This window comes from Haliotis rubra, unplaced genomic scaffold, assembly GCF_003918875.1.
Source record: "Haliotis rubra isolate DU_JTF1 unplaced genomic scaffold, ASM391887v1 Scf229, whole genome shotgun sequence".
NCBI lineage: Eukaryota > Metazoa > Mollusca > Gastropoda > Lepetellida > Haliotidae > Haliotis > Haliotis rubra.
The window spans coordinates 20,067-38,308 of NW_025766325.1; the positions used below are offsets into that span (position 1 = coordinate 20,067).

Here is an 18,242-nt window from a genome sequence, read left to right on the forward strand (position 1 = left end):
ATAATAATAATAATAAAAACACGACTGGTTACAATAGGTCTCCTGCCTAATGGCAAGGAGCCGTAATAATTCCACAAAACTGAATCTCTTTTCAGTTTTGTTAGTCAGTCATACAAACCTTGAAGCAAATATATCCAAGAAAGCCCACGCAAGTCTAAAAAATGTGGCAGGTCTGGATTTCTTCAGCTTCTCAGGGCTCCTTTTCATTATATTTTATTTTTTTAATATAAACTTTTTTTTCTGTAAAAATGTTCATTTCAGAGACAAGTTGTTAGTCTACAGTTGTTGTGTACACCTTCAAAAAGAGAACCAGAAACTCTACAGCATAGTCATATTTCGCTGTCAGGAGCTTTAGTGTGTGCACACAGCACTTCCGGTCTACAACCACGATTCGAACGCTAAGTCGATATAGAGAGATTTGGTAAGGATTAAGCCAAATTGATATTGACAGTATTGTATGGATCAACATACTATTCCTGTCTTGTTTCTGTTATACAACTGGTTTCATGTTTTTGATAAACTAGTAAAGAATCAGTGGGTTTTGCGCTGAGTTTGAAAGAGGGCCAAACTTAATGAATCGTGTAGAAAACGTGCTTGTTTATCATGTTTATACACAGCCCAGGGGCTTGTTACGAAAAATGAACGGGCTACTATCAAGGTATTATTGTCACTGCATGGATTGTATGTAAAATGAACACCCCGGCAGTGGAAATATAAATACAGTTGCTTGGCACATGCCCCTGTTATTCGCAGTTCATTGTCAATAACCAGGTATGCCTAGTCGAGCAAGATCCATTTATAAACATTTAGTTAGACCTGATAAATAATTTATATTTTAATGCAGTTTTCTTGAACCACAGTACATCATCAATAGCCTAGATGGAACCAGCCTTTGATTATTATTGGGATTGAAGACTGACTAAATTGCACGCGAGATCCAACTTGAAACGGGTCTTTATGCCTGTTAGTATTAAATTCATCGGCTAGAATGCACTTTTCCGGGCGCAGCCCTCGCTGCTCCCTTTACGATCCTTAGGGTTAGGGTTTAGGGTAAGGGTATGCCACCCTTTACGATCCTTAGGGTTTAGGGTAAGGGTATGCCACCCTTTACGATCCTTAGGGTTAGGGTAAGGGTATGCCACCCTTTACGATCCTTAGGGTTAGGGTTTAGGGTTAGGCACCCTTTACGATCCTTAGGTTTAGGGTTAGGCACCCTTTACAATCCTTAGGGTTAGGGTTAGGGTAAGCGAACCCCAGCAGCGCTAATTAATCTGAAAAAGTGCGCCCGGTAAAGTGCAGTACTCCCAATTCATCATTCAATATTGTTGACACTGGAATGGCATTTACTCTATCCTTGTATTATGGGATTTCAGATGCCTAATCACATCCATTGTTTTTTCTCTAATCAGATGAAGAATTGTAAAACATGTCCCTAACTTATGAAAGACAAGTTTATCAACAAATTGAACTGTTTTCCAAATGCCACTAGGTGCACAGATTGCCAATATGCCACATTTTGCTGTGCAAAGTTACATCACTTGGGCACAACAGAAAGCTATAATAGGGGGTCCAAATTTATTTGGTACTGATTTGCTTTGATAGTTGTAGGTTTGTCAGAACTGATGTCATGTTGGTGGGTTTAACAAAGTGGTAAAACACCTGAGACCTGTATTACCCAAGCAGTTCAGCCTTTCCTGCCTTGTTAAGCTGATATGCTGTGATATGACTGGAATAGTAGAATACTATATAAAGTGACGTTTAACCCAGCTCACCCACTCACTAAAAGCAACAACTGGGGGCTACATACTATAGGGCTAATTATTCCAATTTCGACCTCACTTCTGCATTTTCTGTTTGATACAGATCTGAATTTGTGATCGAAAGCAACAGACCATTATGGGTTCTTGACAATAAGATGGCACTGTCTCAAAATCCCTGAAAGTTGAAACTGAATGGATGAGGTCTTGTGGTAACAGTAGTTGAGTTTTGATTCTGGCCGGGTATAACTCATGAACTAGTATTCTTCTTAGATTGTAAGAGCTCTTCACATGACTGGCTGAGTTTAGTTTTACGCCCGCTTTTAGCAATATTCCAGCAACATCACGGCGGGGGACACCAGAAATGGGCTTCCCACAATGTACCCATGTGGGGATTCGAACCCGGGTCTTCGGCGTGACGAGCCAACGCTTTAACCACTAGCCTACCCAACCCCCTTGTCACATGACCACATGGTTATTGTGTTGTCATCTGCTGCATACTAGATATGTTTGTGATCATTTTCTTGAATTTTCATATCACCAAAACATCTAAAAAATTGTTTAATGGGAGCTGCATAGATATGCTTACCATTGCCAATGTAATTGTAACAAGCCTTTGATTGCCATCTTGACATGGATTGGAGGTGAAGACATGAAGCTTTTTTTGTTGTTCCTTGACTTTGTTTCTCTGTCAGCAGTTTTGTTGTTATTTGTAATAATAACTATATTGATGCTTTCAATTTCATGACAGTTAAATTTATGAAAGAATTAAGTGTTGTTCATCTCACTTTTTCAGACACCCAAGCATATATGACACTGCACTGTCATGTCGGCCTATCAAGGCTATCCCCAAGGTCAGGGGCCAGGAGGTTATGATGAAAGAAGGGCATGGGCTCCTGGAAACCCCCCTGATGGACGGTACAGCAAGATTGAGACAGATCCCCTTGTGACGAGCATGGCACAATCGGCACCAATGTCCCGAGTCGTGCCAGGTGGTGGTGAGACTTATAAACAACCGGCACCATACTCAGGGAAAGATTCTACTGGAGTTTCCCGTCGAAAGAGGACACGTTTTGATACGGGGTAGGTGTTGTCTTCAGTGTTTTTTCTTGTGGGAGATACTTTTTTGTTTTGAAACTGTGGTGTTGATAGATGTGATCTATATTACCATGGTATTAAGCCACTGCAAACTATGTAGCATTGTTGTCAAACCAATGTCATCTTCAATCTTGATGTTTGTTGCAGAGGTTTACCCGTCAAGGGTCAAGGTCAGAATGGCGACTGGAGATGTAGCATGGTGAGTTCTTGTCTACACACCAGTACAAATGCATGAAAATCCAGGTTAGAATTGGTCTTCAGCAATCCACTCTTGTCATAAAAGGTGGCTCACTTGATCGGATGGTCAGACTTGCTGTCTTGGTTGACACATGTAATCGTTTCCCAATTGAGTAGATCGATGCTCATTGTGTTGATCACTGGATTGTCTGGTCCACACTCGATTATTTACATATAGCTGGAATATTGTTGTATTGCAGAATGCAGCGTAAAACTAAACTCACTCACTCACTCACTGATTCAGTTGTGTAGAGTGATGTCCCCTGACTTCCATGATGTGATTATCAAGTCAGCTGTATAGAGTTATGTCTCCTGACTACCATCATCTGATTGTCAAGTCAGCTGTGTAGAGTAATGTCAACTGTCTTCCAGAATCTGATTGTCAGTGCAGTTATGTAGAGTTATGTCCCCTGACTACCAGGATCTAATTGTCAATGCAGTTATGTAGAGTTATGTCCCCTGACTGCCAGAATCTGATTGTCAATGCAGTTATGCAGAGTTATGTCCCCTGACTACCAGAATCTGATCATCAAGTCAGTCGTTTATACCTTACTGTTTACTTACTGTGTTGGTTTTCACTTCACTGGATTTACCACACAGATCACTGTCTTCATTAATTGATATTCACTTTATTTCTTGACTCTTTTTCAAGTGGCAAGACTAATGTAGTTATTTATTCCTTTGTCAGCAAAATATGATATAATTCAAAATCACAAAATGACAGCTTGAACGATGAAAGATGAAAGACAAAGATTGATTCCATTAATATGTCTTTGTCTCCTACACAAAATAACGTCTGGCACATTTTCCCTTTTTAAATGCTGCATCATTAAAGGTGAGCATTCCCATGCCAGTCATCTGAACTACAGCGAGTGGCCGTATTATTATGTACAAACATGGTGGACCGATTGTTAACGACAGTTTTACGCTAGAGTTCAAAGTGTTATAGCTCGTTAAATATAAACAGTCTTACCTCAGTATGACACTACTGGAATGATGTGACCTTCACAGAGTCCAGGGGCAAATATTATTGAGAACTGTTGGCTCTACCTGAAGAATACACTTCAGTTACGCCGAGGAAACATTCAGTTGGCTGCTGACTTGGAACTCCAAGTGCAGGACATCTGGGAAAATATTCCCCTCGATTTCATCAGAAATTTCTTTTCATCGATTCTAAGGCGGATGTTGAAAATAATAAAGAACAAAGGACACATCCCAAAATTTGTCGCTTGTAATCCTGAACGAAAAACACCCCGATGTACAGAGGCATTGTCATCGATGTAATGCTTTCCCTGAAAATGTTTGGCTAGAACGGGCCAAAGCATATCAGCGAGGATTGCTGTGTATTTTTTTAGCATGCATGTTGCCATTAAGAACATAAGTGGTACCAACACTATGCCAGGTGATACAATCCCACACCATCAAACTGACGTGCGGCTATCGTCGCAGACAAAGACATTGCAGGAGGTATTCTTCACAGGACTGTCTCCTACCACGATTGTTTTCCCCAATGATAATTTTGTACTCGTCAGAGAAGATTACTCAATTTCAGTAATTATTCACTGTATGATATCGTTACTCCCTTACACAGAATACGACGTAAAACCCAATTTCACCTCACCCTCACCTCACCTTACCCAGAACAAACAATTTCTGACATTATAGTCACAAATTCGAATTTTCTTTCTTTAAAGAAATATGGGTATTTTATGTCAATGTTATTTTCATATAATCGACCCCTTCCAGTCCTCACCGATAATCGTGTAGTCCAACAGTTGTTCAAATTCTCAGTTATTTCACCTATTGGTGAAATCATATTGTCTCTGACCAACCTCAAAAGTTGTCGATTGTCCGGAGGATTTAATTTCCTTATTCGGCCTGTTCTGGGAGCATTTACGACTGACCCACGTCAATTAAACTGCTTGACCACCGAATATACGCTGCTTCAAGGGATTCCAAAGAATCTTGCAATGTTAAACATTTTTTGCCGCTTTGAAACTTTTTAACAATTAATTTCTCAAGTGGTTCTGACAGATCAGTCGATTTCCCCATTGTTGCCAGAAATAGCCAGAATATGTAGTAGAAGACAAATGGATAAAAACAGACGTGACAGACACGTGACATCATGTGACAATGTAGATCATGTGACAAAAATGTTATGACGATACCCAGTGTCGTTTTGGAGTAGTAGTATTTTAAAAAGTAACGGGCGTTGCTATTCACAATATCAACACTGGTAAGTTGTACGTAATAATATGGCCACTCGCTGTAGCGTAAGTATTTTTGATTGAAAATATATATATTGTCATTTACACCAACTGATATATGTCACACCCTTAAAATCAATTTTAAGATAAAAATGTGGAAACAGCAGTTGATGTAAACATGATTACTTTATGTCTAAAATTCTGCTCAATAGTTTTGGAATTGTTTGTTAATTGTCATGATGACTCTTCTAAATTTTTTATTGCAGCGTGGAGTTGATGTAAGAGGTAAGAGATCAACATCTTGTGTTCTTTTCATATTGATATCTCTGGGTATTTGGGGCCAGACAAAAATATGTTATTGCTCACTTAAGCTGCAGTACATCCCACTTCAGGATGACCTGTCACTTTGTCTGACCAATATCCAGCAGGAAGTTGACATTAGCCAATAAAAAAAGTAGGGGAACCCTAACTTTCAATTCGGATAGGAAGTATAAACATTAACAAACATTTCATAGACAGACATCTTATGAACGCACCACCATTTCTCTTTATCACCATCCCTAAACACAACACATGGGGTGCATGTGCACATTGCAGTAGCCTCATACACGTTTCTGGGGTGTCATTCTTGATTTTGACGGTTTTCAAGAAGGTCGATAAATCACTGTAGACCATTAATCTTGACAATCATCTTGCATCTGTTGGCCACACAGTTAGTGTTTGTTTCTAGCCGTTTTGTTTTTGTTTTAATTTGCAATACGGCGTATGCAACATGATGTTGCGAACATGAAGTGGCCAATATCTCCAATGTTTCGAGTCAGTCATTAGCAGACTTTGGAACAGGTATCAGCAAACCCAAGATGTTCGACCCTGTTCAAGTCGTCCAAAGTCGTCAACAACAAGAGTACAAGATCGTTTCCTTAGGAACCAGGCTTTAAGAAATCGAGCTGTATCGGCCAATCAAATTACAGCAAATCTGTATCAGACTACTGGTGTTCAAGTTATGAGTCACACGATTAGAAATCGCCTCCATGCAGCTCACTTCCTTGCTCGACTGATCATCACATGTCTGTAAGAAGAGAATGGTGTAGGGCACGTAGACACTGGAGGAATCGTTGTTGGTCGCGTGTCATGTTTTTGGATGATACTGTGCTCTTCATGTTGTGCAAGCAAAGGTCACTGGGCAGTAGTAGTGGGACAACATACTGACACCCTTTGATGTCATATTTACTAGGCATTGTGAATGTCTGTGTTCAACGACGGGTAGGAAAAATTGGAATCGAGTACCCGCATGTACTAGTACTTACCCGAATCGGAATCGAGTCCGCGATGTACCCGGAAATGTAAGGAATACAGGGCTTTCGTAAACTTTCTGAATATTATAGAAAACTTATAAGGGTGGCAATAAGACATTAGAATGATCTCAAGCTATGTAATTTACGTCTGTTTAACCAATTTAAAGAGTAACACCATTACTTATATTGCTCGTTACAATAAACTTTTCATTCCTACTGTTACTGTACTTGACTACTCACTACATTATAATGAAAAAGTTATTATCTGCCCTTGTCATTACAGAGTTCTCTCCCTTTCCGGTACTCGATTCCGAGAAATAGGACTCGATTCCAGCTGTACCCGACCCGGATTCGAGTACCCGAGTACCCGTCCCAGCCCTAGTGCATGTATCATCAATAATCACCTCCAGCAACACATAATATATCGTTTGCCATGGCCAGCAATGAGCCTGGATTTCCCCCCATCAAACACGTCTGGGAGTGGGACATGATAGGGAGACGTCTGCATCAATATCAAAGGCTGCTGACCACGCTGGATGAACTTGGCCTTTTGCTTCAGGAAGAATGGAACAGACTCCCCCAATTGGTCATTGGGAGACTCATACGTAGTATGCCTCGTCGTCTGGATGAATGTGTGGTCCTTTGTGGTGGAATTACACACTACTGAGTGAGTTTAGTTTTACGCTGCACTCAGCAATACTAGTATTCCAGCTATATTGCGACAGTCTGTAAACAATCGAGTCTGGACCAGACATTCCAGGGATCAGCAACATCGATCTACGCAGTTGGGATATGATGACATGTGTCAACCCAGTCAGTGAGTCTGACCACCTGATACCGTTAGTCACCTCTTATGACAAGCATGGGTTGCTGAAGATCAATTCTAACCTGGACCTTCACGGGTTTACACACTACTGAATGAAAATTGTACACATGCAAATTTCATGTCATACACCAGTCATCTTTCAAGAGCGATTACTGTACAAACAACTATGGTCATAAGGAAGTGCAAGTGGTGATACACTCTCAAAACATTCATTATTATCATATCAACATTGATCGACGCTGATATGTCTCACAGTTTTTTCAATCGTTAATTAAAAATGGAGTTCCCCAACTTTTTTTTAAACATGTGACATTGATGTAATATATTGCTGTACTGTGGCAGTTATACAGTTGTGAAATTGCTGTAATGTGGCAGTTGTACAGCTGTAATATTACTGAAAATCGTTGCTGTGATACTGATATTGATATTATAATGTATTGCTGTAATGTGTTTTGTAGATCTGTGACTTTGATGTAATATATTGCTACTGTGGCAGTTATACATCTGTGAAATTGCTGTGATATGTTGTTGTTATGTGTCTACAGATCGGTGACATTGATGTAATGTACAGCTGTGACCTTGCTGTAATGTGGCAGTTGTACAGCTGTGACCTTGCTGTAATGTGGCAGTTATACAGCTGTGACCTTGCTGTAATGTGGCAGTTATACAGCTGTGACCTTGCTGTAATGTGGCAGTTATACAGCTGTGACCTTGCTGTAATGTGGCAGTTATACAGCTGTGACCTTGCTGTAATGTGGCAGTTATACAGCTGTGACCTTGCTGTAATGTGGCTGTTATACAGCTGTGACCTTGCTGTAATGTTGGTAGTTATACAGCTGACCTTGCTGTAATGTGGCTGTTATCAGCTGTGATCTTGCTGTATTGTACTGTTATGTCTGTGATATAAATATATTGTGATATATTGTGGCTGGTACACAGCTTTCATATGCTTTAATGTTGCTGTTTTGTATGGTTGCTGTTGCATCCTTGCTCATTGCTGTATTGTTGTCTTTGATATAAGTATATTGTGGCATGGGTACAGCTGTCATATTACAATATTAACGAATACACACAGATACATTCATGCTTTTTACTTTGTGTACAGCCTACGAATCACCAAACTCTGTTGCTCCTACTCAACCTGCAGGATTTGTAAGACCCGTCATTCCTGCAAGACCCGTCATTCCTGTCAGACCCACCATTCCTGCCAGACCCGCCGTTCCTGTCAGACCCACCGTTCCTGCCAGACCTGCCTATCCTGTGAGTCACTTTGACTTTCCTATCATGTTTCCTTTCCAGTATATTCAATATTTATTGTCAACAGTAGATGAATATAGTTTATATTCAGTAACATTAATTCCAACAAACAACGAAAAGTTCATATTTCGATAGGGGTGGTAGGTAGCTTTCTGGTTAAAGTATTTGCTTATCATGCTAATGACCCGGGTTCGATTCCCTACAAGAATACTATGTGTGAAGCCCATTTTTGGTGTCCTCTGCCATGATACTACCATAATTTTGCTAAAAGCAACATAAAAACCATACTCACCTATGTCCCCGACCACCAGGATCTGATAGTTGTGCAGAGCTATTGCTACCAAGATGTGATTATCGTCCTTTCCCAGACTTTTCCATGTGATGATTCTTAATGATCTTGAGACACTATATATGTGCTCACATGTTTTTAAAATCTGGTAAAGTGGTAAACATATCCATATGACCTCGATTTGACATACATGGATATTAAAGATATCCTGTATTTATTTCCATCAATTCACTCTTTCACATCTAGGTTCCCCAAAAGGTGGAGCCTCCCAATAGGAAGGTGAGAATATCGGGGCTGGCAGTGAAAACCCCTGGTTACAAGCTGATGTCCTACTTCTGTAGATGGGGAGGAGTCGACGAGTTTGAGGTGGTGAAGGATCTGACTTTGAGGTTAGTTGTGTCCCTTGCTCCTGTTAGTATCTGATGGGTTTAGATCGTCGATTTGTTATTGATTTTGATCTTTGATCTGTTTTTAGGTTCCAATTGTCGATGTTTTTTTCTCTAAAGAGGCACTCTTTCCTTTTTCAGATCAACTGGTGTTGCATTTGTGATATTTGAAAAACTTGCTGATGCAGTGAAAGCAGTATCAGGCAAGCCACATGTTATTGATGATAAGGAGGTCGAAGTCAGCTATGCCAAGCCTCATGAGGTAAGGAACATATAGGGGTATGTGATCTTGTGAATATTGTCCCTACACCAAGCCTCTTGAGGTAAGGCACGTATGGAGCTTTGTGATCTGGTAAATATTGTCCCTACACCAAGCCTCTTGAGGTTAGGCACATATGGAGCTATGTGATGAGGTCAACATTGTCCCTACACCAAGCCTCTTGAGGTTAGCACTATGGAGCTATGTGATGGGTATGTAATCTTGAGGTTAGGTGAATGGTGTCCCCTACACCAAGCCCAAGGCCTGGAGCCAATCATTGGGTATGTGATATGGTGAACATTGTCCCTACACCAAGCCTCTTAAAATTAGCCTCTTTTGAGGGTATGTGATCTGGTGAACATTGTTCCTACACCAAGCCTCTTGAGATTAGCCTCTTTTGAGGGTATGTAATGTGGTGAATGTTGTCCCCTATGCCAAGCCTCCAATCAGGGTATGTGATATGGTGAACAATGTCCCTACACCAAGCCTCTTAAAATTAGCCTCTTTTGAGGGTATGTGATCTGGTGAACATTGTCCCCTACACCAAGCCTCTTGAGATTAGCCTCTTTTGAGGGTATGTCATGTGGTGAATGTTGTCCCTATGCCAAGCCTCTTCAGATCAGGGTATATGGGATATAATGGTTGTTTGAGGGTGTGAGAATACACCAAGCCTCTTAAAATTAGCCCTCACACTGTTGGTATGTGATAATGGTGAACATTGTCCTCACACCAGGGTTGTCTGTGAGAATGTAATAGAGAGCAGCTCTTGAGAGATGCCAAGCCCCACACTGTTGTGTTGTGAGAGAGTAGAGAGACTCACCTTGGCTCTTGAGACCTCACACTGTTGTGTTGTGAGAGAATGTTGTCTTCTATATGGCAAGCCTCAATCAGGGTATGTGATATGGAGAACAATGTCCCTACATCTTAGAGAGACCTCTCAAAATTGTGTTCTTTGAGGGTATGTGATCTGGTGAAAGTTGTCCTCTTCACCAAGCCTCTTGAGATTAGCCTCTTTTGCGGGTATGTCATCTGGTGAATGGTGTCCCCTATGCCAAGCCTCTTCAGATTAGCCTCTTTTGAGGGTATGTAATCTGGTAAACGTTGTCACCTATGCCAAGCCTCTTCAGTTAAGGAATATATGGGGATATGTGACATCACACTGTTGTGTTGTTGTAAGAAAATAGAGAGACTTCATCTTGGAGAGACCTCACACTGTTGTGTTGTGAGTGAAAAACAAGGCAGTATCTTGGAGCGACATCACATTGTTGTGTTGTGAGAGAATAGAGAGGCAGCATCTTGGAGAGACCTCACACTGTTGTGTTGTGAGAGAGTAGAGAGGTCATCTTGGAGCGACATCACACTGTTGTGTTGTGAGAGAAAAGAGAGGCAGCATCTTGGAGAGACCACACACTGTTGTGTTGTGAGAGAATAGAGAATCACCTGATTCACATCACGCTATAGTATGTAGTCCTTCGCCTTGAATGGATATCATCTCGTTTGTGTCGCCATTGATTAAAATAGTTTTTGATTAAACAATTATTAAAACCATATGTTTTCCTTGTCGAATGTACTCTTTAGGATTGATTGACAGTGTATATTTTTTCGGTTCATGAGGTATGAATCAAAAACCTGATGTGCAAAGTTTTGTAAACATCTGCTTCACAGTTGCAGGGATGGCAATTTTCCACTGATCCGCAAAATCTGCGGATTTTATTTCAAATTGTTCAATTGTGAATCGTCTAAATCCATTGAGAAACCCTCAACTCAGTGACACAATATTAAGTTTTCAGCTGAAAATAGATTTTCCTGTTGCCATCCCTGCAGTTGCATACCGTTTTTCATCAGTTTTTCAATTGATACGGCATTGTTCTGAAAAGTATACATGGTCAATCCTTAAGTGTTGTCCTTCACATTTAAAGATTATGTTTTAGCTTACATTCAGCCGTACTAATGCCTATACCTACCTGTTGAGCTACCTACCGTAAGTCGAGATGAAACGAGGTGTGAACACAAAACAAAACCACCTGTGCAATTATGTCCCCTTCCCTGTCACCAATCTTTCCTGCGCTTTGTACCTGTAGGACATGTGGAATAGAGCTATATATTTTTCCTCTTTTAAAGTGTTGATAGAGTTTGAGTAGTAAAGATTTTACTTACCTATTACCTTGGTGTAAACATACTTGTTGCTTCGGTAACTTTATTTCCAATATCTTGTGAACACGTGTTTTTGGATTGAAGCATGACTTCCACTTGTTTAAAATGTCAATGGAAACTTTCTAAGGCTGACCCCCCCAGATTTGACCTGAAATGCATCCTGTGTGATAAATTGTCCGAAGAGGATTTCAATGCATGTTTGAAAGCTATTGCTAAGCGGGAGGCTGATCAGCGTTATAAGAAGAAGCGTGCTTCATCTCGAGATCAGGCAAAGGAGGCTGTCATCATCGAAGATTTATCGTCTAGAGACAGAAGTTCGACTGAGCCATCACCAGCTGACACTTCGCCATCTTGTGTCGATCTGGGTACATTGTCTGTCAACCAGCCGGAATCAGGGTCAAGAAGTGGGTCGTCGGCTGCCAACTCAGGTGATAGCGACTACAGGGCCCATCTTGAATGAAAATAATGACATGGTGGAATTACGATCTCCTGTTGATGCGATTCATTGCAGTGAGGTTTCACCGATACCTACTCCAGCAAAGAAGGAATCTAGTCGGCGTGTCGACACACTCTCCCGTTCAGATGGTTATCGTGCGAGCAGTCATTCGTCACGTCAGCAGGATACTTCGTTGGAGCTTTCCGGTCGATATGTACGAAAGGATGGGCGCAGACGAACGGATTGATGGGACTGTACTGAGCGTCAAACTTCATGGACGCCTATGATGCATCAAACCCCACAAGTGGGGGTTTTCAGCATGGGGACACCCCAGACTTTTTTCCGTTTTCTGCCGCCTGTGTCTTTTACAAATTTTCTACGGACATGAACGTGTCTTGCCTCGGCATTGCCATCTCAGCCATTTGCTAAACCTGGGATGTGCCATAAGTGGATCTGTTTGTGACACGGCACAATAATCGTCTCCTGTCGTAGATCGGCTGGCTTGGGACCACGATTTTGTGGGAAGATCTCGAAGCTTACGCATTTCCTCCAACCGTTCTGTTACCTTTGACCTTGGAGAAGATTTGACAGACCAATTGCCTTCGTCTGCTTTTGGTCGCGCCTTATTGGCCGGCCAGGACGTGGGTCCCGGAATTGCTACGCGTTGTAAACCGACCTCCACTCGCTCTCCCATTCCGGGAGAATCTTCTTTTGCATCCCCACAGCAACAACCTGCACGTGGGGTTACACAACTTCCAACTTCATGGGTAGTATTGCTCAAAGCTTCGTTGATCAAGAAAGGTTACTGGGCTCAGGCTGCAACGCGTATCTCGTCAGCTCATTGTGTCACGACTTGTAAGCTGTATGATGATAAGTGGGTTTCCTTCTCCACTTTTGCTGAGAAGCAGGTTTTTTTTACGCCTTCAAAGGTAGCTGACTTCTTAGTCCACCTTAGGTCATCCCGTCATCTCAAGGGTTTGACCATCTCGACTTGGCTGCAATCAGTTCGGTTGTCCCATTGGCTTCAGAAGACAAGCTCACGAAAGTTCCTGCCCTGCAAAAACTCCTTTGGGCTTTTGCTGTGGAAGATCAAGTACGTAAATTCCATCTCCCTGCTTGGGATCTTAACGTCATTCTTCGTGATCTTACTAGCGACTCCTATGAACCTCTGGATACGGTCTATTTCGACCGTATGACTCAAAAAGCAGCGTTTTTCCTCTCCTTAGCTACGGCGGCTAGGGTGTCTGAGCTTCATGCTATTATGACCAACATGTCCATGGCGATGTCCATCTTGGCTTACAGTGGGATTTTCTAGCCAAGAATCAGCTTCCTGGCCAAGAGGCTAGAATGTTTCACATTCCTCCACTTTCTGCCATCCTGGGTTCTCAAGATCATGCTGACCTGTCACTTTGTCCAGTGCATGCTTTATGCATTTACCTTCAACGCTCTGAATCACGTCAAAAGAATTTTCGTTGTTTGTTAGTCCCGTTATCTACAACCTCCAAGTCAGAGATCACCAGAAATACTCTTTCTTACTGGTTATGGGCTGTGACTATCCATGCATATGCTGCGCAGAATATGGATCCACCGTCCTCTTCCCACCCTCACAAAGTTAGGGCGCTTGCGTCAACATTAGCTCTCCATGGTAACTGCTCCCTACAGGCTATTATGGAGGGCTGTTTTGGGAAATCAACCTCAGTTTTCATTTCTCACTATTTGTGGGATCTCGACGGCAGATGTTGCAGGCATTTGGGCCACTAGTTGTTGAGCCCGTCATCAGTGACTCTTGACTCTTGTGTATCTATACTATCATGTAATTACCGCAATAAAACGTTGGTGAACAACGTGATTCACTCTTGTTCTTTATTGCAAGGCAGTATTACGATCCCATGTTTTCCTTCACCGCTTGTTGTGGTTTAGTTCACTTGGTCATTGATCCTGTCGTTCTTAGTGAAGTCTGTCGTTGATATTTGCATCCTCGATCATTTCATCGATTTTCTACTTGCTTACATAATGAGCCGGTTGGCCTTATGTTCTTGTAGATTGTTGTGATCGTGTAGTTATTGTTCTTTCTTTCCGACTTTGGGTAAACACAACCCTATTTGTGAAGTCTGTCAATACTATGTGTCACCAGGGGGGTGTCGGCTTCACATGGGCAATTATACTGCATGAGCCTTGTCCCCCACCGCCTGCAACAGATAAAGCATTAGTATGGCTGAATGTAAGCATTAAAAACATTGTTTTAACAAGCTTACATTCAGACGTACGATTTAGTCCCACCCATCCACCCCTCTGGACTTTGGCCTTTTTGCACAGGTCGGGTTGTTTTGTGTTTTGTACGGTAAGTAGCCTTGTAGGTATAAGCATTAATGCATCTGAATGTAAGCTTGTTAAAACAATGTTTTTAATCTAAAAAACCCATATTTGCCTCTTTGCATCTACATTAGTGTGGCCAATTTTTATGGTGACAGGATCCACTATCTTTCTTTGAACAAACTGTAGCTTCAAATGTATCAATTTTGTTGCTTCAGAACCTGCCGTCTGAAACCTTTTCATCTTGGAGGGAACAAAGACCCCGTGAAACTATCCAACAACAAAGATTGCCTGAATCTATCATATCACTAGATCAAGGTTATGATCCACCCGAAGCTAGAAAGTCAAGGTCGCTTGAAGATGCACAACCACGAAGGTTACCTGAAGTGTATCAGCGAAGAAGGCAGTCCACTCCAGAGCCTTTGATACCAGGTTTGACACAAGTAGATAGTGTTCCAGACGTGCCATTAGTAACTGAGTACGAGTGCAATGTTTCTGGATGTTCATTTAAAGGTGAATCAGGGCAGTTTGACCGTCACTGGACAAAGATTCATGAAGCAAAGGTTCTTTATCTCATCTGTTCATTCTGTAGCATGGAATGTGTGGATGCAGATGATCTTCGTGAACACCTGGATTTTTTTTCATGGGATTGAGGACAGAAGTGAAATGTCAACATTCCTGCTTGGTGCTAGACAACAGGAGAGAGACAACATTCACTTTGTCATGCCTGGCAGTGTGACCAGGGAAACCTGCATGAAAGTAACAAAGCCTCCACAAAAGAAAGATGCTGAAGATGTCCACAGCTGCACAGAATGCACATTTTCTGGCACTGTTGATGAGTTCGTTGACCACTGGTACAAATATCATTCATCTGGACTCAGTTACCTGAGATGCCCCAAATGCCCCAAAACTTTCAGGAAGAAAGACTTTCTTCTGCTTCATATCAAGTATCAGCATCAACAGAAAGCAATGAGAACTAAAAAAGAACCAGAAGACATTAAGGAAAACTTTGAAGAGTCTCCAAACTTTAATCTTGGAAGAAGTCTGCTTGAAAGGGTTTGTCATGAATTGCAAAGACAAGAATTACCAAGATCTGAGACGGATAGACCACCAATTTCAGATATTGGTTCAAGAAGTGCTGGAAACAGGTCTATGCAGACAATGCCTACATCTTCATTGAGTGCACCATTGCTGTCTAGCCAGAATGTGCCGTGGCCTCAGTTACCAATACTTCCATCACAACATCCCGTTCCAAGGTCAGATCCACCACTTCTAGTATCCCAGGTGCCCACACCACAAGCAGTGCCTTTACAGGGGCAAGTAGCACCCTTCTACCCCGCCACTGTATCTGTTCCCAAACCTGTGCCACCTCCTCTTAGACCTCCACCTCTTCTTACATCACCACCTCTCCCTCAACCTGTCCCTCCGCCTGCTATAGGAAGTCAGTCATTTCCACCAGCATATCCTCAGCCACCTGTACCATGGTTTTCAAATACATCAAATACACAAACTTCTCCTCAAGCAGGTGCCGCATTACAACTCCCACAGACTGGGCAAGTGATCACTCAGTCTGTAAGTGTTCAGCCACCAGAGTTTGTAATGGAACAACCACCTGTTGCTTCTCAGTCAGTAATAATACCAAGTGAAGATCCCAGTAGTATCCCTGTTCAGCCACCAGAGTTTGTAATGGAACAACCACTTGTCGTTTCTCAGTCAGTAATAATACCAAGTGAAGATCACAGTAGTATCCCTGAACTTGATGCTCAGGATTTAAACGATTTTGACACTGGCAATGTGACAACTCAGGAAACGTCCCCTGAATCTGAAAGTGAACCAGAGATGGTAACTGAAAAGAAAGCAAATGATGAATTGAGAAGATCAGTCCAGTCTGGGTCAGTTCTTGCTCTGAGCCCAGAATGGACAAAGACATTGAAAATTGCACATCCCAAGAAGTCATCTCTTGAAGAAAACACTTCTGAGAAAAAATGTAGCTTCAAAACCCAAGTGAAATTTGTTCCAAAATTTGATAGAACACTTCCAGACTCAATCCGAAAATTCCTACTTTGGAGTCACATAATGATGGAGAGATTAGAGGATGCTAATATTAAAGTAAGAAGGGGACTTAAAGCAGATGAAGGACAAGGTGATGTAGCAGAAGGCGATGATGATGAAGACCCTGAGGAAATGTTGGATTTTTCTTCAGATGAAGAAACTGGTGGTGGAAAAAGTACTGCAGTTAAAGGAACATTGAGTCAAGCAGATGAGGATATGAAAGCAAGGGCACAAACTGTTGCTGAGAAAGTGGTTGCAGACTATAGAAGTACGAACAGATATACAAAAGTCGCATCAAATAAAGGACAGTCTGGAAAAGGAGTGGGTAAACAAAGGATGCTTGACAAACAGGTTTTAGGTCAGTTGTTTCACAAGTCCATTGGCATGATAAAATATCTGTCTAAGAGAGCCAATGTTGATGCTGACTTAGTCCGCCATGGTATTTCATGGGTCAAAAGAGACATTAGAAAAATGCTTGAACAAGAAAGGACAGTTATTAATGGTGATTGGTCAAGGAAGGAACATCAGCAGAGGACAGATAACCGTGATCTAATAAGAGATGAACATCAGCGCTGGACAAATAACTTTGGTTGGTCAAGGGATGAATTTCCTGACTTGCAGATGCATGACAGAGGTCAAGCGCAGTTCTTCGAGGACGAAAGATTTTCTCAGGAGGAGTATTTGGACTGTACAGATGATGACAGAATAAGTTCTAGTAACTTTGCTGATGGTGGTACCACAAAACCTTCAAAGAAACGTAGCAAAAAGAGAAAACGATCCCGTAGAGGCAATGAAAGATTTTCTCAGGAGGAGTATTTGGACTGTACAGATGATGACAGAATAAGTTCTAGTAATCCAGTGGAGATGGTAGCCCTTTAGAATACAGCACCACAAACTTTATTAAAATACGTCATAATACCCTTTACGTAATGTAATGTGATTTTGTTCGAAAGCACGTTCTCGATAACAATGCCCTATGACGCCTGCATGGCAACACGGTTGTCTGGCTCAGCGAGTGCGTATAAGCTCCGCTCACTGGTGTTTCATCTCTCACGAGCTATGTCATGTCATTGCATAAGCCCAACGATGTTGAGAGTTTCCAGTAGTTGTATACCGGCGGATGCGCAATATTTTGCAAGCACCAGTTTGAAATATTTTTCTTTTTTCACTAATACGCTCATATTTATTTGTATTACGGGCTGCTGAGGTGTTATGTTTTGTGTATTTTGTATTTTGTAATTTTTTAAATTTACATATATATTTTTGTCATTCAGTAATTTGCACCATTACATAGAAAAGTGTTTTATTAGTATTTTATTTTTCGAAGCGGTAATAATGCATTACACTAGACACGTCAGTCGTGTTTGTGCCGGTTCGGTCAATGCATTCTATTTATTAGGATTAATTCAAGGGATTAGGGTTAGGGTTAGGGCTAGGGCTAGGGCTAGGGCTAGGGCTAGGGGTTAGGGTTAGGGTTAGGGTTAGGGTTGGGGGGTTGGGGTTGGGGACCTAATGCAATATAGTAGGTACATGTCCGGTGGTTCGGTCAATGCATTCTATTTATTAGGATTATTTCAAGGGGTTAGGGTTAGGGTTAGGGCTGAGGGTTTAGGGGTTAGGGTTAGGGACCTAATCCAATATAGCAGGTACATGTCCGGTGTAATACGTGAGTACCA

The 18,242-nt window shown here is 41.7% G+C and overlaps 2 protein-coding genes across 2 annotated transcripts; both read left to right on the top strand.

The window, feature by feature from the left end:
- Positions 1 to 353: 353 nt before the first annotated feature.
- LOC124277865 lies at positions 354 to 15,292 on the top strand. The gene is made up of 8 exons (XM_046713581.1): positions 354 to 421; positions 2,554 to 2,840; positions 3,003 to 3,054; positions 5,566 to 5,584; positions 8,526 to 8,680; positions 9,213 to 9,355; positions 9,494 to 9,614; positions 14,733 to 15,292. Exons 2-8 carry the CDS (start codon positions 2,584 to 2,586, stop codon positions 15,165 to 15,167), a joined length of 1,182 nt encoding a protein of 393 aa, XP_046569537.1. The 5' UTR covers positions 354 to 421; positions 2,554 to 2,583; the 3' UTR covers positions 15,168 to 15,292.
- On the top strand, positions 15,181 to 17,445 carry LOC124277885 (titin-like). Its single transcript, XM_046713612.1, has 2 exons — positions 15,181 to 16,153; positions 16,241 to 17,445. Exons 1-2 carry the CDS (start codon positions 15,181 to 15,183, stop codon positions 17,443 to 17,445), a joined length of 2,178 nt encoding a protein of 725 aa, XP_046569568.1.
- The last annotated feature ends 797 nt before the right edge of the window (positions 17,446 to 18,242 follow it).